Source organism: Lissotriton helveticus, chromosome 1_1 (assembly GCF_964261635.1).
Source record: "Lissotriton helveticus chromosome 1_1, aLisHel1.1, whole genome shotgun sequence".
NCBI classification, from domain to species: domain Eukaryota; kingdom Metazoa; phylum Chordata; class Amphibia; order Caudata; family Salamandridae; genus Lissotriton; species Lissotriton helveticus.
The window spans coordinates 770,100,007-770,123,708 of record NC_136057.1 but is presented as its reverse complement, the minus strand read 5'-3'; the positions used below and the strand labels follow the sequence as shown (position 1 = coordinate 770,123,708).

The 23,702-nt window shown below is 43.5% G+C and overlaps 1 protein-coding gene across 4 annotated transcripts in view; it reads right to left on the bottom strand.

Annotated features, from left to right (window-relative positions):
* Nucleotides 1-23,702, bottom strand: part of CTTNBP2 (cortactin binding protein 2) — a 671,065-nt gene that overhangs the window by 205,476 nt on the left and 441,887 nt on the right. For all 4 annotated transcript variants that reach the window (XR_013606931.1, XM_078674334.1, XM_078674335.1 and 1 more), the window contains one exon: nt 9,100-9,354. Coding sequence is in view for 3 of the 4 variants with exons in the window: in XM_078674334.1 (XP_078530460.1) it covers nt 9,100-9,354 (255 nt within the window). In the remaining variant the exon portion in view is untranslated. The remainder of the gene's footprint in view (nt 1-9,099; nt 9,355-23,702) is intronic.

Here is a 23,702-nt window from a genome sequence, read left to right as displayed (position 1 = left end):
GTAAAAATGATCTTTAAATCTGGCTAAGTTTTAACCAATGTTATTAGCTAAATGTGTTTTGAAATGCTTCTCAAGTTCCCAATCTCTCCTGTTGTGTAGCTCCTACATATTTCAAATATTTGACTAATGTCATTTGCCAAATGAGATTACAAATACTCTATTTGAAAAACCCTAATCCCATTAGTAAAGTAGTCTTTAAATCTCACAGTCTTGCCTACATGTGCTGGCCTAATGTGTCAAACACTGGAAATTAGCTGCAAGATGCGGAAAAGACCATCAAAACCAATTTAAAACAACACAAATGCAAACTTATCCATATTGACTTCATTCCAATGCCCTCTGCGTGCCAATCTGCCGTGTCTGAGTTTTAAGAAGGTAGCTCATTTTGAAATAGTTTGCCCAGTTACAGAGCTAAATTTGTCCAACAACATTGACTGTAGTAGAAAGAAGCACCAGCCTGAAATAAGTTTGGATGTTGAGTGATAAAGGAGGTTCTGAACCACTGTTATGTGGAATAACCAATCTGAGAAATAATGGGGCATAGTTTCGGATATCTAGGAGAGCAGAATTAAAAGACAGTGATGAAACAGACATTTTAATTTCAATGTTATTGCCTTCAGGTTGAAAGAAAGCCTATTTTGTCCATGTAAAAAGACTCACTTTTCTTTAAGGGTAGACCAACATCGTGCTCTGCATGTTGTGCCATGTGTAGGTATTTGTAATCATTTTTCACAGCCTTAAATGTGGCGAATTAGAATAATTCCTTTAACCACAGAACTGAAAGCCATGTGATACATATTAGTAAGAATGGGGTGAATTTCTTTATGAAGATATGAAAGATGTATTTTGCTTCATCATTAGGGCTAATAGAGAGGGTTTTTTCCAGGATAACTCTGAGGTTGCAGATGAATGTGGTCACTTTGATCATTCAAATACATTTTCAGCTCTATTCTTAGAGGGGATTTGGGTATCATGCACATAAAAGCTTAAACTTGCAATATATTTTAAACAAGGGATCTGCATGAACCCCTGTGATATTCCAATGACACCTAAGAGAACCATGGTTAATATTTTAAGCCTAAAGTATAGTAAATGACATAATCCATGTCAGGGAGATATCTTTCATATCTGCTATATCGTAAAAGACCCTTGTAAAACGGTAGGGTGGCCCACTGTGAGGCAAAGTGGTGGAGATATCCAGAAAGATGAGCATATACTCATTCACTTTATCTTTTTCTTCCAATGGTATGTCACGGATATCAAGTATGGCCTTTCTAATGCCATGGTCAACCGGGAAACAAATTTAACTCTAGGTTTTTGCCTTAATTTGGTTTGAAAGTGGTTAAAGAAAACTTTCTCTAATAGTTTTATGACTATTGGCAGTCCAGGAATTAGTTGGGGTCTTATTAGGTTTTTTGATTAAAGGGGAAATCACCGCCCCTTTCTCTTGCTGAGGTATTATGCCTTCTTTAATTTGAGAGATTGATCATTCTAAAGAATTACAAAGAGTAGGGCAGTTCTTAGAAGAGAATCTCAGTGAAAGTATCCCTGGTAATCAGCTGGAGTATCATGATGGTAATCAGCTGCGCAGTAAAGAGAATGGGTCTCAGGTGTTGTAACAGAGGAGGCTGTGAGCAAGAACAGGTGAGGGGGCGGGCTAGGCATCAAAGTACTGTGTTGAATAATTTCTGGAAAATGTTTGGATATTTACAAATCTAATTCTATAAGTAAACAGGCTTAGATCCAAGGATGCCACTGAAGTAACCAGCTTGGTGAGATATAAGTTATGAAGAGATAGTTGAACATTTGTTTTAATTGTAGCGTGTGGAAATATTAGACTGGTAATCTAGGAAGCGACATTTAATAAAAGAAAGGACTGATGACCTTGATGCATGTTGAAATTGGTCAATCATAAAATATTTGTTCAAACAGTCAAATGTAGTAAATTGACATTTAGGTAGTGGCAATACTGCTGGAACAGTTTGCAAATTTACTATTTAATATCAAGAAATGTATATACTCTGTTTAATGAATTATGAAATTCTCAGATAGTGACTTATTCTGAAGTTAATTTAATTGTTCTTTTGCATCCCATTTGGGTGCAATGGTTAAAGAGAGCAGTGATCACTGCTCTCAGATCACAGCACACAATGTCCAATTACGTAATGATAACTGGGCATTCTCTTCATAGGACAACTGATAATCATGAGGAAAACACTCCCTCCCAAAGCAGCAATTTCTCTATATATTTTCTTTTTAGGTAATCTTTTATTTCACACTTCCGGATATGAACATGGACCCTAGTGATGCTGGTGCTGATGGGCAGTGGTTGCAGACTGTGGCAACCAGGGCTAGAGAGGGCCCTTTATTACTCTGGCATTTTTCTGGTAGGCTACACAGTAGGGGGCTGCTTTCAGAGCAGGATGCCATGACTCATGTTTGCCCCATTGCCCCATTCTTGTTGTGGCTTCCTGCAGGGTGGTGCTGGTCGGAACCTTTTTGCAATTTCTGAATTTAGTGTCCAATTCTGTCCTGGTGGTAGCTAGGCACTCTCGAGGCACCAACACTGACAGACATTGTAGTGGAACAATGATATTGATGACCATGTAAATAGAGTTATCAGATGAGAAGTGATACTGATGGTTCCATCATTGAGTGCTCTGGCAAGTCATAGTCTGGTGGATACTGCTACTTCTGGCAAAGCATTATGAATATCATTGCTACCTCCTGTAACAATGCTATTGATGCAATACCACATTTGCCTACTAATCGACCATAATGTAGGGGCTACGTCAATGCTAACAAGTTAGTCAACAATAATTTTATGCTGAGCTTTTAAAGTGACAGTTACTTGGTTGAAATATTTCAAGTTTGCCAGTATGCCATCTTAAGATGGTTAGGTTGTTAAATATGTTTTTAAATATTACATGGCAAGTAAAACCTGAAGTCAATAACATTGAAACGGTCTTTTTAGATCTGCCCTCCTAGATATCTGGAACTATGTCTCCATTATTTCTCAGATTGGTTATTCCACATAACAGTACTTTACTTAAATGTAATGGCATGTAAGTACGTATAAATGTAATACCAGCAATACAATTAGACAAACAATGGGTATGACCATGCAACTGGGCATTTTCTCACAAGAAAGTTCTTAATGTTTAATATACAGTTGATAATTACAGGAAAAATAGTCAACAAACTAAGTTTACAGACAGCGCATAGGTTGCAATTCCAATATGTTGATAATTGCACTGATACAGTGTTTAAAAACATGGAGCAAGATAATTGTATGCACAGTTTTAAATATTTAACACCTAAAAAACCATGTTGGTTTTTATTGCCAGACAGACATTAGGGGAGCGGAAGGGGGGAAGCTCCCCTAGGAAAAGGAGTGGTACTGACCTGAGGAAATTTTTGACAGCATGTCCAGCAACCCCAGAATAATTCTCTACTGATCACAGAATAATCTAGAAACGCATCTGTCCAGAGATGCGGCAAGGACTGCACCAGCTTTGGTAAAAAAAAATAACTATGATGCAAGCGGGAAATCCTGTACTACACTAACCAGGCTGCAAAGGGGTAATTGTGCAGGAATGTGCGGCAGCATGCTCCTAACCCCCCTTACTGTTTAGAAAGGCTCCTACGAGCTGACAAGCTTCGGAGACCTGAGGAAATTTGTGGCAGAATGTCCAGCAACCCCAGAATAATTCTCTTCTGATGACAGAATTATCCTGAAACACACAGTTGAGATGTAAGGCAGAGCACCTCTACACCCCCCCCCCCCTTACTGTCTTTCATCAGGATGCAGTTTATTTAATGCTGTGTTGCAGATTTATTAGGTTTGGTGTAGGAGTATCTGCGGGCTGTCCAACGATCAATACTTCTCATTTCTTTACATTTTAATTAGCTCCTAGGAGGCTAACATTACTTAATTTGCAAGTGTTCATAATTATTTTTAATCAACATGATACAAGTATACTCTAAAAGTAACAACAGAAAAAAACAAACACTGCCAACATGGATAGATTAATTGTCAATCAAAGATGTTGAAACCGATGCTGAAGGAGGAACATTACAGAAAACGTGACTAGAATCTGTAAAATAATATGAGCCCCATCAGGCAATGTTTCAAGACCACTGCCAGAGGCATTCCGGTTGTCAAACTCTCCTCTGATACAAAAGTGATTGCTATGGTCTCAACGACGTGGAATCAAATTATATAAATTTGCTCTAGATCATCAAAATTTGCAAGGGTTTAGTCCAGTGGGTCAATTTCCAGTGTATATAAGAGACGAAGCACACATAATAAAACACCCATCTTAGTTCTAATGAAATGTATCCATTAAATTCAATAGCATTTCATGTTCCTCCAATGCATTTCAGGCAGCATGCGTCCATCAGGGAGAGAAGCTACAGAAAAAATAAACATGTATGTAAAATAGGAAACGAGAACTGATGGAAAAAGTGCCACCTTCTATTGTAAACGCACAGACATTAGAAAAAGTGTTTACAGAGTACTGAGAGAATAGAACCACTTTCTCTCCTACCACTACAAAACACCAGAAACACCATAAAACACCAAAAACACCATAAAACACCCAACCATGCGAATTAGAAGCAGCTAAAGACTGCATGCTGAAACCAGTGACCTTTGCCAGTGCTTTAAAAAACTAAGAAATGTGGATATGGAAAAGAGATCAACTATCACCCAAAACAGCATTCTGATACCGTGCTGACAACATGTGGACAACCGTAATAACTGAAACAACCTCCACCTCTAATGCAATCACACCAGTGTTTGGAAGAAACTGCCTACATAACAAATGTTATCATGACACTCTTACCTAAACTGACAATTACACCCCATGCGAACACATTTGTGTGCCTGTCATTAAACCCAGTGCCCATTTCACTGTTTTGTTTTTAAATACTTGGGTCGCGTGACTGGTTTGTGACCTGTGGCATGTTTGACTGTCAACACCACCTTAAAACATGTTGAATAAAGCTGCTCAATAATGGGCAACACTATTTGTAGAACAAAAGGGTACAAAAAGTCAAACTCAAGTTTGTGTAATAATCAAAGAAAAAAAGCCTTAGCATGCATGGGTTTCTGTAAGGAACTGTGTTACTGGTTGACTGGGGTGCAAGTCCTGTTCAGGCAGAAACCACAATCCTTGTAGGATAAGGCACGAGCAAACCCCAAATGTACATGTGCTCAACCCCTTGGTAGCTTGGCACAGAGTAGTCAAGTATTTGTGTACCACATCAAATAGTAGAACAGTGAAAAAAACACACAAAAATATCCCACACCAGGTTAGAAAAATAAAGCAGAATTTAATAGATAAAACATGACCAAAACAACAAAAATCCAACAAGTAGAACCGGAGTTAGGTATTTTTGAAGAATAAAGTGCAAAATAGCGCCTAAAAGCACAAAGTGCCACCTCGGGATAGCTGGTTGTGCTGCACCGGGTCAAATTCAAACATTCAGGCCGATCGCAATGGAGCACAGGTCAGATACAATCCCAGATTAGTCCTGCTTAAGTTGAATCTTTTCAGGTTTTGTACCAAGAGTACCCTTTGCGTTGGCTCCCTGGCGAAGGCCTCGTTTCCTTACAACTTGAAACACACCGAGATCAACCCCCTCCTGAAGAAGCCCTCGGCGGACCCCACAGACCTCAAAAACTATAGACCCATCTCACTGCTCCCGTTCCCAGAGAAAGTCATTGAGAAAGCCATCAACAGCCAACTCACCACCTTCATCGAAGAGCACAACATCCTCGACCCATCACAATCCAGCTTCAGAAAAAAACCACAGCACAGAAACAGCCCTCCTCGTCACAACAGACGACATCCGCTCCCTACTGGACAAAGGAGATAAAGTAGCCCTCGTCCTCAATGATCTCTCAGTGGTCTTCGACACGTATGCCACTGCACCCTAATACGCAGACTCCACGACGCAGGTATCCGGGACAAGGCGCTAGACTGGTTATACTCTTTCCTCTCCGGCAGAACGCAGCAGGTCAGACTCTCCCCATTTCCTCCCGGACCCGCCACCAACCACCTACGGAGTCCCACAGGGGTCCTCCCTTAGCCCAATGCTCTTCAACGTCTACATGGCTCCTCTCGCCCCCATCGTCAGAACCTACGGACATGGTTTCATACGCAGACGACACCCAACTCATCCTCTCCCTATCCAACGCAGCCAAACACATTTTCCAAGAAGGCATGGTAGCTATCGCCAAATGAATGAAAAGCAGCTGCCCACAACTCAACACCAATAAAACAGAAGTACTCATCATAGGCCCTCACCCGACGCCTGGAATGACACCTGGTGGCCCCCCACCCTCAGTAGCCCACCCACACTCACGGACCATGCACGCAAACTTGGATTCATCGTATCCTCCAGGCTCTCCTGGGTCTCGGACGACACCCAGCTGGTGGTCTCATTGGCGCAAGAGGCCAATAAATGGCGGACTTAGAGAGTGCCTACAGGAAGTAAAGAGCTGGATGTCCTCCTCATCCCTTAAGCTAAATGGCGACAAAACTGAGCTGATGCTCCTGGGCCCTTCCGATCCCAGCTTCTTCAATTCACTGTGGCCCCCCTGTCTAGGCACCCCCCCAGCACCCAAGGACAACATCAAGAGCCTGGGAGTGTGGCTGGATAGATCCCTCTCATTCAATACCCAGGCCACTAAACTCTCGGCCACTTGTTTTGGCCTCCTTAAGATGTTAAAAAAGATCCTCCCCCTTCTACCCATGGAGGCTAAGCAGGTGGCCATCCAGGGCTTAATACAGTCCCGCCTAGATTTTAACAACGTGCTCTACCTAGGTGCCCCTGACTATAGAATACGCAGACTACAGACAGTGCAGAACTGCGCGGCCCGCACACTGCTTGAACTGCCTCGCAGGCAATCAGTAAGAGCCGGACTTGTCAGCCTTCACTGGTTACCAGTGCGCCAGAGAATTCTCTTCAAGGCCATGTGCTTTGCCCATCAGGCCTTCTGGGACACAGGACCCATGATTACCCGTGACTTTGTCACCCACTACCAACCCAATAGAAACCTCCGCTCAAGCCAGACTGGTCTGGCCACGATTCCAAGAATAAAAAAGTCTAGGTCTGGCGGTAGGACGTTCGCCTACAATGCCTCCAAGACCTGGAACACGCTTCCCCTCCACCTTAGAACCAACCCCAACCTTTCTGTATTCCGCAAGCAGTTAAAGACATTTCTTTTCAACCTTCCTCATTGATTCTCTGCTAGTCACTTCACGAGGTCTCCTCTATTACCAGCGCTTGGACGCCCCCGGGCAGCAATTTGCGCTCTATAAATTCACATCCATTTCCATTTCTCCTTATCACTAAACTATAAAAGTATATATATTCATACCTCCCCACCCACCTCAGAGCCATCTGCCAGGACAAAGCCATTGTCTCTGCTCTGAGGGCAATATTTGCCACCTTATCAAAGCAGCACTGACAGGCCACATGCAGGTAGGTGAATGCTAATTAGCCAACAGGGGCTTCAAGTGAGGAAGTCTAACTTTTTTTAACTGACTTTCCTGAATATTCATCAAGAAACCAACATTGAACTGAATTGTAATCAATAAATATTAAAAACAGTGATTGGACTTTCACTGTAGTGTATTCCAACCCCAATATACAAAATTAACATTAACTGTGGCTGAGATCTTTCTTCATTGAACTAGCAGCAGCTCTAACAGTGAAAATAACTTTTGGGGATAGTCACTGCTGGAACAAGCAAACATTAAAGTTGTGTTTTAATAAATACCAGAAACCCTACTTCGTGGGCTACTAAGCTTACTTAGGAGTGACTTAGTTACTGTTTCAAAGTAGAATTCCCCTTTTATTCCACGTTTATTTTGGCAGATCTGCCTGTAGGTTTAAAAACTGCAGGAATCAGGCTAACATATAGGCCTAAAGCCATATTTTTCTTGTCCACCTAGTGAATGGCACAATAGGTGTTGAAGTCCACAGGTGACATTTAACTTTCTGTACCATTGGAGTATATTCTTACACCATGTACTGTGACCTTACTGGAAAGTTAAATATGTCAATTAAGGTTAGCTTGTTTTTACAGGTTTCAGGGGTTAGAGAACATGCACTGGAGACTAGACAACAGTGCCCCAGTTTGGAGAGTTTAAATATAAGAAAACAGCACTAACAGTTCACAAAATAGATGGGTGAGCATGCAAAAAGAGGCCCTTTCGCACAGTGTGTTAATTTGCTCTGCTGTTTTTATATGGCTTTATGGGTCACACCCGATATAAACATAATTTGACTGACAAAACTTTCATTTTTCAGTAGATAGGCTACAGTGCCAGATAATCGATAAACCAGAAAATGTCACATTCACCATTATTTACAAACGTATTATATGTTCAAGTTCAACAATAACATTCAGTTCCCAGACTTCTTGAATACATTAACTTATACAGTCACAATCTTGCGCTGATGCATATAATATTATGTGCTGTACGAATGCACGTAGCATATATAAGCAGTTCAGGATTCTTATTTATCGTTTTTTGGGCGACTTCACGTACTTGGAGGCTTGTACAACCCCTCATCTGTGCTTTATGCTGTAATTAGATATAATTAAGCAGGGAGCAAAGTGGAAAACCACCACGGTGACATACCAAACCTCCCAAACCGAAGTGTGTTTGCAATTTTGTGATGTATCATTTAAATGCAGTAAATTATAGGAAAAACAGATTGATTGTAAATTTATAAATGTTACATCTGTGAATTTTTTTGCATTATTTTACATGCACATACGTCAATAGATTTAACATTAACTGTTATCTGTTGTGCAGGTTCGAAGTCAAAACAATATTGGACGGTCGTCTTTTGCTTCAGCATCATTGCAGAGCCATATTAGCTCTGCAAACACCAAGGCTGACCTTATCAACTGAGTAAGAAGTAGCATGGTGTTTGTTGGCTAGTGTGGTGATGTTGCCTCTAGTTGCTCTACTGATGTACTTCAATAATAACAAACTTCTTCAGCGACAATAGTTGAATCAAATGAACCAGCATTTAGCCTGTGCACTACAGCATGATACTCTAAGGGGAACAGACCTTGAAACCTTTCGATGCTGCTATATGGGCAGGAGTCCAGCCCTCATTGTCAGCGTGGTTGATGAGGTTCGCAGAAACAACAGGCTTTGCTTTGGTACTTGGGTCGTCGTCTCTGTACTCTGAATCACAGAAGCCTAAATCAGGCTCAGCATCATTAGTAATGATTCCACCGCCCGCTACATCATAGTACAAGAGCAGGTTGAGGCTCTCGGTGTTACCAGAATCCACTGCAGCATGAATTGGGGTGTGCCCCTCCTGCAAAGAAAAGCAAATTATTCTTTGTTTGTATTGAACACATCACCAAAATGACAGTTTTTCAGTGCTGAATAATAAATTGACAAATATGACTGGTGCAGTGGAACAGAATAACATTGTGAATTTATGCACACTCAATTGAATGAATAAAGCCTGGATCGCTGCGGCTTACACGGCTCACTAAATTTCACTTAATTTCACGTACACAAGAACAATTAATCATATATATATATATATTTTTTTTTTAAAAGACCCCACTTTCTATCTGAAATCTTTCCTCTGGTTCTGTATCTGAATTCATGGTAACCCCTCAGAATTTTCTAATGCAGCACAGATCAGAGAAAGCTGCTGTTATGCAGCAAAATTTAGAAAAACTGGTTTTTTTGTAAGTGATATCCTCTTGTGGCTGTGGTCTTCGTTGATATAATAAAGAACATACCATGACCTTGCAAAGCCTTACAAATTCCAACATTCAATACTCAAACAAATCGCTTGTGTGGACTTACTTTTCTTACAGACTTCCTTTTTGAGGTCAAAGTCTCCCAGGAAGCATAGCGGTTTGGTTTGCCAACGACATCTTGAGGACATTCGGAAAGCTTCCCTTGGAACGCTTTCCAACCATTGCTTACCATTGGCTATGTAACTCTCATTCGCTTGCTTTTTATTTTCTGCTTTAGGCTGTCCAGCTTGAGTTTGTCCCCTCCGTTGCCCAACCCTTACATACTGCATTCTTTCACCAGTACTAGATTTCTGTAAACAGGCCTTTAAATCTTGTTTCTATCTTGTCACATTTGCTGAGCATTCAAGGACAGGGGCCAAATGTCATGCCCTGTCTTCCAGGTAGCTTGGTGTTTACTTTTCTTTTTCTGACTTCAAAGTGAGAGGTTTTATATAATAATAATAATCCACATTTGTAAAGGGCGAACAATCACCCGTAAGGGTCTCCAGGCGCGTCAGGAAGATTAAGCAAGCTATTGCCCAAAGTTACATGGTGCTGGGCTAATCTGCCGTTGGCGCCGGGGATTGAACCGTGATCCCCAGAATCCAGCGTCAGTCGCCCTGGCCGCAGCGCCACACCTCTCCCATGCGACAAATATGCTGGCTACTGGGGGTGTGCTTGAGGAAGGTTTTACAATGTTATTTTTTTTCTAGCACACAAGAAAAGTGTAAATAAACTGTGCAGATATTTCCGAATATGTCAGAATTAGAATAGTGCACATAAAGCACATTGTTTTTTAGTAATACTGATGTGTGGTGGAAACAAATATTTTATGATTAATACAAAGCAATACATTAGGTGATGACATTGCCACCTATACACGTTTGCATGCTGTATACCTTCAGCATTAAAACTGAATGTCTGTGCAAAAGTAATAGTCATTTCAATTGAAGTTCTCTACTCTGCACCACTCCACACTGTCACAGCACTCTATGCCTCTCTACTCTACACCCCTCTACACCAATGCTCTCTCTCACACACTTCTACTATGCACCACTGTACTCTTTGCCAATGCACCACACCATTTATACCTCACTTTATCACACTTCACACCACTCCACTGCGTTCTATGCCTCTTAACTATACACCACTCTACGCAGGTGCACTCTACCCCACACTATTAGACTAGGTGCCACTGCACTCTACACAACTCCACTCAGTCCACTTCAATCTATGCTACCCTACTCTGCAACACTGCACTCTATGCCACTCCAATCTGTGGAGAAGTGTGGCTCAATGGTTAGAGCGGCAGACCCTGATGCAGAGGTCTAGCCCGGGACCAGTGTTCAATTCCCCGCCTCGGCGGGTCTTGGGCTCAAAATTCCACGGACCTGATAATTCTCGCCTCGGTGCCTATTCCAATCATGGAGTCCCACTCTGCAACTCTGGGCAATAGCTTGCTTAATCTCCACAACGGCCCCCACAACGCTAAGGATGCCTGGCCTCCACCTTGGGGGTGCCCAGGAGTGGACACCTCACAGGGAGAGCCAGGATGGGTTCCACAGCGGTATTCGTACAAGCGCCTTGAGACCCTTGCGGGTGAGTAGTGCGCTATACAAGTATCAATTTACAATCTACAATCTACACTCTGTTGTGTACCATTCCACTTTATGCCAGTACACTCTGTGCCAATCCACTCTATGATAGTGTCCTCTATTCCAACCACTCTACGCCACTCTAATCTACTCTGCACTCTATGCCACTCTACTCCACTGAACCCTACAGTGCAACACTCCATCCACGCCACTCCACTCTGAAACAATCCTCTCTATGTCACTCCACTCAGTGCCACTGCACTCTACCACTTTACTCAAAACTAGTGCACTCTATGCCACTGCACTCTATACCGCTATACTCTACAACACTTAACGCCACTCCACTACACACCACTGCACTCCACGCCATTCTTCTCTATGTCACTGCACTCTACTCTCCACTACTGTACTCTACCCCACTGCTCTTTATGCCACACCAATGTACTCTATGCCACTCTGCTATACACCAATGCCCTCTATGACAGTCTACTCGGCAACACTGAACTCTCCACCGCTGCACTCTGCGCCACTCCACTCTAGGCCACTTAATGCACTCAATAACTTTACTCAAAACCAATGCATTTAATGCCACAGCACTCTATGTTGATGTTTGTTTATGTTTATATGTTTATATAGTGCTCGATTGCCGTGGCGTCTTGGCGCTGGGGTGTGTGGACAGGAACAGTGCACTGTGTTGACATGGGCCTATGCGGACGTAAACAGCCAGGTTTTCAGACTCTTCCTGAAGAGCTGCAAGTTGGATTGAAGTTTCATGGATAGTGGCAGTTTGTGCCAAAGCTTTGCTGCACATTGTGATATCGCCCTGCCCCCCCCCCCATCTTGCCCATCTGGTCTTTGCGGTCTTAATGAGACCCAGGCAAGAGAGTGTGGAGGAATGTATGGTGGGAACAGTTTTTGAATGTCCTCAGCACCACCGCCATATATTGCTTTGTGCACAAGGCTGAGAGATTTGAATTCCACACGCTGTTTGATGGGAAGCCAGTGGAGTGATTTGATTCCTGCAGAGGTTGACTGTCCTCTGGGTATACCCAGGAGTAATCGCTTTGCCGCATTTTGTAAGGACTGCAATTTTCTCAGTTGGAATTTGTCGATGCCCAGAAATAGGGCATTGCAGTAGTCTAACTTGGATAAGAAGAGTGCTACCATCACCGTCTTTTGCAACTCTTGAGAGATGTATGGAAAAAATGTACAGAGTTTTTCGAAGAAAAAGCATGATGAGGTTAGGCTGTTTACCTGGGCACCAAAGTTCAATTTATCATCAAAGATGATCCCCAACCTTATTTACCGGGCGGGGGCATTCACCAGCCTTGATTGGCCACCAGGACTTGTTCCACAGGGGCCGAATTCCATCACCTCTGTCTTGTCTGTGTTTATTTACAGGAAGCTGTAACTCATTTAGGTCATAATCTCAGTGAGACAGACATGGAACCTGGCTGCTATGGTCTCAGGCTGATTGGTAACAGAGATGACAAGTTGTGAGTCATCAGCGTAAGAGACCAGGACGAAACCATGCCTCCTGATAAGATTAGCCAGTGGGGTGACGTAGAGATTGAACATTGTAGGAGAGAGGGCAGACCCCTGTGGAACACTGCATGGGAGGTCCTATTTCAGACCATCCCAGAACAGCCTCTGCTCTCTTGCCTCCAAGAAGGAGGACAGGAGGGCCATGGCGGTCCCCCCTAGCCCTACATCCCTCAGCCGCTCCACCAGAATCATGTGGTTCACGGTGTCAAACGCGGCCGATAGATCCAGGAGCATGAGGACCGCCCTCCCCCCCGTCCACCACCCTGTGGATCTCTTCGGTAGCAAGGATTAAGGCAGATTCTGTGGAATGGCGTGAGCGGAAGCCATGCTGGGAGGTGTCCAGCAGATTATTAGCATCTAAGTAGTCAGTCAGCACTGTATTTAGTTGTTTTTCCAGGATCTTAGCCACTACACTCTATGTCACTACACTTGGCATCTCTCCACTCTACACCGCCATGTTCTACCCTGCACCACTCTATGACAGTCCACTCTAAACTACTCTGTAATAATGCACTCTATGCCAAAACAAAGTATTCTACAACACTAGACTATGACACTCGATTCTAGTCTGCATCATTCACTCTACACCACTCCACTCTACCCTGCAACACTCCAGGCCACTCTATTCTACTCTGCTGCACTTTACACCACTGCACTAAATACATATGCTCGCTACATCACTTAATTCAAAACCAATACACTACACTACTATTCTCTACTCTGCAACACTCTATTCTACACCACTCTACACCATTTCAGTCTACATCACTTTACTATGCCCCATTCTACACAACTGTGCTCTACACAAATGCCCTCTACACCAATCTACTCTACACCTGGGAACTCTACAACAATCTACAATACTGCACTCTGCTCCATTGCACTGTGCGCCATTGCACTTTACTCTGCACTACTTTACTCTAAGCCACTCTACTGCACTACATACCATTACACTCAACACCACCCTGACTGTTGTGGTATATAAATAAATAATACCGGATCTAGGTTTGACTGGACATAGCAATAACAGATAGCTCAATAAATAAGAGTCAAGATTCGAGGTAGTAGGAGTTTGCAGGTTTAATACAGCATAAAGGACAGGAACAGGACAACCTGCACAGGAATAGGATGGCAGAGCCCGGCAGCTGCCGGGGCTGGATCTGGGATGAGCGCGCGCTAACTTTAATAACAGTACACAAGCATATATACTAAAACAGTTGCACTACAATACATACAATAGGCGGAGCAGTGGGTGTGGTCAATAGCAGTCGCGAAAGATAAGGGTGAAAGTGGGTGTAACAGGAGGCGTATACATAGACATGTGATGTAAACGTAACAGAATATGTCATAAATGGGGCGGAAACATGGAGGGGGCTACCTAAGGAGCCGGGACCTCTAACCTAATAGTGCGCGCAAACTGACAATGACGTGTTACTAGGAGAAGCTGGGGGCTATGAACTCTGTACTAGGAGCAGAGACTGAAGTCTGGAGAGTCAGGGCGACATGTAACTAAACACTATCTAGTATCTGATGTTTAGAGAACATGTTGATAGAATCCAAAAGTTATCGGGGTAAAGGCTAACAGACACTAAGACTGGTGCATGCATTATTCTACATGTAGTGCGTGTTGAAGAATATGAAATGACCATTAATACAGTATTTCTCTTACATGGAGACGTAAAGGCTAGACGATGACTGAAACTATTGATGCGATTCAGTAGCTTAGGAATGCAGAGAAGGAGGGCTGGACTGATAACTAGAATCATAACATACTCTTGGCAGACTAGCAGGCAGAGCCAGGCTGAGCCGGGCACTGTGAGGCAGGAAGCAAGTGAAGGGTCAGGAATACAGGTGGGGGCTGTATCGCTCCTCAGCGAGGGCTCAGGAGACAGGAGCTGAATCTGGTGTCCGGGCCCTTTTGAGGCCTAGAAACGGGGATTTTACAATGAAATAACGTGCACACTGAGAAACGTGGCAACGCAACTTTACATAGGCCTAATACTCGTAGCTTTCACGAGAACTGGGAACTGGCATACTAGGGATGGACACAACTGTAATTGCGTCTTTAATCAAACATGGGGAATACATATGCATATTAATCATGCACACATAACATAAGATGGGGAACACGTAGGGACACAGAACATGGCAAAATTTACTTTTCCACATTCCCTCCTTGTCACTACGTTTCCATCAGGAAACATCAATATTCATGATACCATCTATCATTTCATACAGTATCATTTGCTCGTCTCGAATTGTCTTGGAACGGGATTTAGAACGGGACTTGGGACTAAGAATACAAGAGGTAGCACAAATGCCACAAATCGCAGGGCCACATTGTATACAAAGGCAACAACTGAATATGATCGCTACTGCAATACCTAGAAAGGACAATACTTTCCATCCCCAGGCGGAAATTATATTCCAGAACCAACTGGACCATGTCCAGGTGCCTGGATTTTGGTGTAACAGATGGGCAATTTTATGGAGTCTGGTTATAGCTGAATAAACAGACGGCGCGTTATTAGGAATGAAAATGCAGCAACTAGATCCGATGACTCTACATGCCCCGCCCCTATCGGCCAGTATGACGTCAAGGACGAGACGATTCTGGAGCACGACAATTCTCATAAAAGATTGCTCTTCGGTTAAGTTACCTAGAGCAGAGGTAGTCTCAATCACTACTGCTTCAAGTGTTCTGGTTAATCTACGTATCAGTTTACTATTCACGACAGTACCTAAGTAGGGGAAGACACCTTTATTGATATCTATGTATTGCTCTAGAGCAGTTTCAGTATAATCGACAATCGGGAGGTCTCTCTTGTGTCTAGTATGTACTAGGTGGGAGTTCCTATGATAGTCAGGTGGGGCTAGAAAAACTGGTGGCAGTAGGAAGGCAATGTAACAGGTTCCCTCCCAATCGAGGGGCAGACGAACATATGCGGTCTGACCACAAACAAAATAAGAATGACGTGAAGCTTTGAAAATAGAGTTCCCACTGTCACTATACTTGACAATAGTAGTACAATCACTATGTCCTACATGTACGGAACCATTATTTCTGACACATAATTCACCTTTGACTGGTAGTACTGACATAGCAGGTAAGTCTGGAGTAGTATCAGACTGAACATTCAGGACCATGAGATTCGAAGAATAATTACCCAAATTATAAACTTCATTTTCTAGATCTAACCCTGTTCTGTGGGGAAGACCTTGCTTGTCTGGAAAACATGTACTGTTAAGAAAGGACATATCATTTGAGGATGACGTTAACGTGGACCATGCTCCACATGAACCGTTATGTGAAAATGGATAAGGAAAGAGTGGCAGAACTCCCTTCGGTGTCTGGAAAGGGGGGAGTCGACCACACACCCAACAATTAGTGGCATTGCTGGTCTGGTGTGAATAATGTAACATGCGGATAAAGGAATTATTACGCATAGCAAGACGATAAGATAGTTCATGAGGAGGCAGATCACTAAACGTGTGCTCTACTGTAACAATAGAAGACTTATTTACATGAGAAACTGGAAAACACAAATAAAATGCATAACCTGTGCAGGTAATCATGAGGCTGAAAAACAATATGAAACTTAGAAAAACGATACATCGGATTGAGTTTTGACTAACTCTCTCACTATGGGGGTCTATTTTATACATGTCAGAAACCGGTCTAACCGTTTCACCTAGGGGAGGACTTAGACAATCAAACTGGCTGACTTATTTTACTAGACCTTAATTTTAGTTTATACTCCTGTTGCGGAGTTTTCTCTAACAGGGAGGGATTTGTATCATTGTCTTTTGCGGGACAGTCCTTAAGAATAGTACTTTGGCAATCCTTAAAATCCTCGGAAATGTTCTTGGAAACAGTCTTTAGTCCATAAAACTTTTTCACGTGAGACAGATGGACCCACCCCTTCCTGCCTTCCAGCTTGACGGCAGTACGGGTGGCCAGGAGGACCTGCTTTGGCTCCTTCCAGCGAGGCTCCAGCGGACTTGAACGATCAAAGTTCCTTACAAGAACCAGACTTCCGGGAACGATTTCATGCGGTGCCCCCTCGGTATTGTCTGGAAATGCGGCGGCAACCTGTGAACGACAAGAGTGTAGGGCAGACATCAAGGAAGCTAGGTAATCTGTCAGCATATTACTTGAAACATCGGTAATACTTCGGGGTCTAGGTGTACCCCACATATTAGGGGGGCGGCCGAATACGACCTCGTACGGGGACAGACCTGATCTGGAATGTGCGACCATGCGCATATAAAACAGAGCCACTGGCAGAGCTACTAACCAGTCCACACCTTTCTCTTTACATATTTTGGCAATGCGGATTTTCAGGGTCTGGTTATGTCTCTCTACGAGACCGGCTGCTTCAGGATGGCGTACACAATGGAACTTCCACTGGTACCCTAACAACAGGGAGATGTGTTTCATGAGCTCAGATGAGAATGGCTGGCCGTTATCAGAATATACGACCCTAGGGAGTCCGTAACGGGGGAAGAATTCACGAACCAACTGCTTGGCAGTGGTCGCGGCTGTGTAATCTGGAACTGGATATGCCTCTGTCCACCTGGACAAAGCGCATACAACTACAAGGACATACTTGAAACCTCGACATCGCTCCATCTGAATATAATCCATCTGGAGGACTTCAAAAGGGTGGTCAGGGGGCTGGAATCCACCTTGTTCCACCGGGACACTTTTACCTGGATTGAACTGGCAACATATCATACAGGTACGGACTTTCTGCTTGGCTGCAGCTCGTAAATGCTTATTGAACCAAATGTTCTGGATACTGTCTAACATAGCTTTTTCTCCTAAATGGGCTGGACTATGTGCGGTATTGATAATGACTTGAACCATAGAGTCGGGGAGAAACCATGTGGCTCTACCCTTCGTTACCCATCCCTGATCTGTCTGGACCCCTCCTTGTTCGGACCATTTCTTGATTTCTTCGGGAGTAGCATGTAACTGGATATCTATGACATCTTGAGTAGGGTCCTTAACTGTCATACAGGTAGTCGGAGCTGGAGTATGTGTCTGTGTCGGATTAACTGAAATGTCTGGAGTCTGTGCTGTAAGCTTGGCTGTGCGATCTGCTAGATCATTACCTTGAGAAATAATGTCAGTAACTTTCGTATGTGCTTTGCACTTCATGATAGCAATAGATGTCGGTAAATGTATGGCATCTAACAGAGCTTGAATAAGGAGACCATGCTGAATCTTGGTTCCATGAGAAGTCATGAAACCTCTCTCCTGCCAGAGCACTCCGAAGTCGTGTACAACTCCGAATGCGTAGCGTGAATCTGTATAAACATTAACTTTCAGGTTCTTAGCGTGTATGCAGGCTTGTGTCAGAGCAACTAGCTCTGCTGCTTGAGCAGACAGGGTGTCAATACGGTGTGTTTCTATAACTTCAGTGTCAGTAGTCACTGCATACGCGGCTACTAGTTCTCCTGTACTTGTTCTCATACATGAACCATCCACATAAAGTGTCAGGTCGGGATCTGGTAATGGAATATCTGTCAGATCTTGTCTTGGCTTTGTCATGGTGTTAACTACTTCCACACAGTCATGTGTGGCAGGATTCGAATTAACTGACGGTAATAGTGTAGCAGGATTTAGAACGTTGCAGCGTCTGATTTCTATGTGTGGCTGGAACAGTGTCAGTTCATAACCTGTTAAACGTGCAATTGTCAAGTGCTGAGTCTGTGTTCGATTTAAAAGAACTTCCACAGAGTGTGGAACTTGTACTGTCAAGGAATGTCCTAATACTATGGAATCACTTTGTCTGATAGCTAGTGCTGTGGCTGCAACTGACTTGAGGCACGCAGGCAGAGCCTGGGCTACAGGATCTAATGTGCTCAAAAAATAAGCACAGGGCTTGTATTGTCCTGCTTGATCTTGTGTGAGAACAGATAATGCTGTACCTTCGCGTTCTGTGACGAAAAGTGTAAAAGGCTTACTGTAGTTCGGTGTAGCTAGAACTGGAGCTTGGCATAAGGCTTTCTTCAACTCATTGAAACTAAGTGTATGTTCAGATGTCCAAGGGAGGACAGTCGATACGGCTGCCTCCTGTGTCGTTAACTGTATTAGTGGTTTAGCTAGAAATGCATACTGAGGAATCCATTGTCTGCAGTAAGAAGTAAGGCCGATAAAAGCACGTACCTCCTTCTGGGTCTTGGGCTGAGGAAGACTCGTTATTAACTGGATACGGTCTGGTGTCAACTGCCTACCCCACTTGGACAGTAAGTGGCCTAAGTAGATCACTTGCTGGACACAGAATTGAAGCTTCGAAGGGGACACCTTGTGCCCCATCTCGGCAAGGAAATACAAGACTGTAAGTGATGCTCGCTCGCAAGCACGTTCAGAACGGGCTGTGATCAGTAGATCATCGACATACTGGAGCAGGGCAGTGTCTGTTGGCATGTGAATGTTGTCTAGTTGTCTCTTAAGTGCTTGACTGTAAATGCTAGGACTTTCTGTGAAACCTTGAGGAGCTCGTGTGAACATATAGCTCCTTCCATTTAAACAAAATCCGAAAAGAAACTGGCTGTCTGGATGAATGGGGACACTGAAAAACGCGTTCTTGAGGTCTATGACTGTAAACAATGAGGCTTCGGAATAATTGGCTGTCAATAGGGAAGAGATATCTGGGACAACTGGGTACTGGGGAATAATACATTTATTGAGTTCTCGAAGGTCAATCACTAATCGATATACTGGGGGTGCATTTGGATCAGTACGTTTCATGACTGGAATGATCGGAGAATTACATACATTGGAGTCAGTTTCTACAACTACTCCTTGAGCCATGAGCTCGACAATAATTTTTGATAAGGCTGCTACAGCCTCAGGTGGCAATCTGTACTGTCTGATTCGTGGTAACACTACACCTGGCTTGAGAGTCACACGATGGGGTGTGATTTGCATAAGACCTACATCAGTTGGACCTTGCGCCCATAGATGCTGCGGAACATTAGACAATCTCGGATCAAAATCTCGTAATACATAGTGACCCTTGAAGTCACGTAGAAACAGTCGTATTCCCTCGGGGGAACAGCAAATAACTGCACCTAATTCTTTCAGTGTCCTAATACCTAACAGATTTTCTGGACATGACTTCGTAAGTAACAGATCAGTAGTGCGGTACAATGGACCTACTTCTAGAGTAACTGGCTTAGATATCTCGTTTACAATAGGCTTTCCTGAAAATCCAAGGGAAACATTTCTAGAGCCTGAGAGCGGAGCCCCTGGAACTTCGGCGTGACTGATGGTCGTCCTACTTGCCCCTGTATCAATCAGAAACTTTCTGTCTTTCCCTAGTACTTGACTATGAACATAGGGACCTTCTTGATTTACAGGAATCTCGATGAGAGGCAAGCCTACCTCCCTCTCTAGGCTGTTTCATGAGTACTGCTGATACTCTGGATACTCAGACTGTGCATACTGGTACATCTGCTGTGTAACATGCTGTGTTGCAGCAATAGGCTGCGGTGCTGGAACTGTCTGTTGTGCATTCTGTGGCTGAGAAGTCTGTGAAACTTGTTCTTGTCTAGGCGGACGTGGTCTTTCTTTAGTTTTACCAGTAGCTATATTGTGTTTCAGAACTGCACACTCGTTTATGAAATGACCTGGCTGTTTACAATAATTGCAGGTCCCTTTAACGGGAGCTGCAGGATGACTGGCTTGATTCGGACCCCTCTTCTGACTGTCTTGAGGAACAGATTGTGCAACTAGTACTTTCATTTTCGTGTCTTTCATACGTTTCCTTTCATGATCTTGCTCTTCTCTGATTCTATTCTGGTGATATTGGAGCATCTGTAACATCTGGGACGGGGTACTAGCTTGCCATGTACTTTCGACTTTCAAAACTCGATTCTTAACTTGTGGACTTGAATTCTCGACTAATTTAGTAACAAAAAGATGAGGGTACGACTCGCTACTCGTCTTCAAGCCACTGTTTATAATAAAGCATTTCTCAAATCTAGAATAAAAATCACTAGTGTCTTCGTCTTGTTTCTGTTTACAGGCTGAGATTGCATCCCAGTCTTCCTTTTTAGTGGCTAATAACCTGGGCAAAACTTGTATTAACAATTCAGGTAATTCTTTACATTTCTCTCCAAGACCAGTACCTGGTACTCGTATCTTATCTTCAGCTTCTAGAACTGCCCAATCGATCTTTTTCTCTCCCACCTCCCATTCTTTTTCCTTGAGTTTCTCGTATACCCCTGCGGGCAACAGGACCTTTAGCATTTTAATAATATCTGGATACGTGTATTCTCCCATACGGAGCATGTCTTTTAATTCTCGGTGGAACCCTGCTGGATCTTTGTCATGACAGGGAATTAATTTCTTCATCTCTAAGAGTTCCATCTTTGTAATCGGAGTGTAAACAAACACTCGTTGCATTTCACCATCTGCTGTCCTGACTGGGTGTACTTCTCGTAACGGATTCTGTCTGTCTATGTAAAAGGGTTTACTTTCTGGAGGTGAGACATGAACAAAATGCGGTTTCAGTAACGTTCTATATTTGTGGCGCTGTTCTAGAATGACACTAATTAAATCGGTACCTAAACCTTTCCATCTATACTGGAGTAACTCGTTCAGGACATCGTGTAACGGACCTGGATCAGAATGTTGACCCTCATACAGAGTAATGAGGTGCTGGATCATATACATACCCACCAGTCGTTGCTCGGCTGGGGGCAGTTTCAGAAACATTTGTGCCACTATTTCGTCTGGAAAAGTGGTAGAATCAGTAATCCATCGGACTGCTGATCGGGCTAGTTCTTGTTCATGCATAGTACTTAACTTACTATAACCGATTCGTGATTTCAGAATATGATCGATAGCTTGAAATACTTGTTCTAGAGAACCTTGTTCTGGTGCTGGGTGATGAAAAACTGACTTGTGTTCTAGGCGTAAATGGCGGTCTGGAAATCTAGATTTTCCTACATACGCTATTCTGGCGGGATTCTCGTCGTCTACCTCTTCAGTAGAAGAGTCATTCTCTTTCTCGCTTACTTGTGCTGCTTTACGTTGTTCGTGTAACTTTATTATTTCCTTACGAATTCTCTTGTACATACTCTCTATACTACTGATAGTTCTGTGTTTACCCTCGGCTATATTATCACTCCACCTTGTCAGGATTCTCATTTCGGCCGGATCTTTGGACGGGTAATCTTGTTCTCTTATTAAACAATTAATCAGAAACTTTAATAGCATGAGCTGGATCTCAGCTTTCCTTTGAGACATGGCTTCGCCAATACTTTCTGGATCATCCCCTGTACGGATGAAACGATATATTCTGTCTAGATCTTCTTTCATATTCGGTAGGGTGTCCAAATACCCGGTCACCCGTCTTACACGGATGGAATATATAACTGTACTATCATCACCTGCAACTGGATCATAGCGGCATTCAGTAAGAGCTCGTCGGATATCTGCAACGGACTTATATTTGGGCGTACGCTGTAACGCACATTCATGTAACTCGACTAACGTTACTCGTTGGTGTGGTGGCGGGGTACCAGGAGGACCTCCTCCTGCGGCCCCTAAACTGGAATCGTCGACTGATACTCTTCGTACTGGCGCGGCGGGAAATTGTAATGTAGGCTGGACCGGGGGTACCGTGGCAGGTACTCCGGTGTCTGGAGGAGCAGGAATTGCATGATTTACAGGGACTGACGGAACAGGATTTGCATATTCTGGGACTGTGTCGTCCAAGTAGGACGAGATGAAAATATCAGCTGCGGTCGGTTTGTGACGTAGCTTGGTCGGAACTAATGGTGGCGGAAAATTACTGGATGCCTCCGGGGTCGCTTTTGGCAAGCCCTCGGCAAGAAGAGGATACATACCCTTAATGAGGGCATTCCTCTGTCTGTCTGACTGTTCGGTTTTAACTCGTTCACCTATCTCGATTAATTCCCTTTCTTGGGCTCGTTCTAAGGATTCTCTACTTAATTCTGACTTTCTGATTTCTTTTTCGGTTCTTTTATGAGATTCTTTGCGCCATAACTCGATGGCATCTTTCTGTGACTGTCTGGCTTTCTTTTTCCATAATGCTTCTTCTACTCGCATGATGCACTCGGCATCCCACGTACCTGATACGGGCCATCTATACTTTTCTTCTAACTCTTTGGTGTACTCTACCCATAAATCTAGATATAATATGGCACTTATGCCATGCTTCTGATACATAAAATGACCTGGACTGTCCCTAGGCGGGACAGGAACTGCTGCTTCTAACAGACCTTTTCTGGTTTTTAACTGACGTAGTTTAGAAAATAAAGGCATGACTGAACTGTAATCTAGACACAATACAATACAAAATGAACACGATAATTACACCACTCTCATACCACGACATTAAAATACATGAAGAACATTTAAAATAACAGTTCTGACAAAATACTACCTGGAATACGGAAAACAGAATACATGAATTTTCTCGAGAACAGAACTGGCTAGAACAGAGACTAGATGCACTGCTGAAACAGTACGAAACTTACCGGTCTCATAAAGAGACACGTCAGGACCCGCATCCACCGAAGTGGACACTTCGTTTTGGGATCTGTGTACCACCAAACCCCACGGACCAGAGACAATTAGATTGACCCTGTCCAGATACTACCCTAGCAACGGTACTCACCGGGCAGCAAGAACGGAAGGCCTCAGACTGGACTGCTTCGACGCCGGACAGACGGACTTCGGACTTCTGTTACGGGTGGGCCTCCGGATACCTCGGACTCTCGGCTTG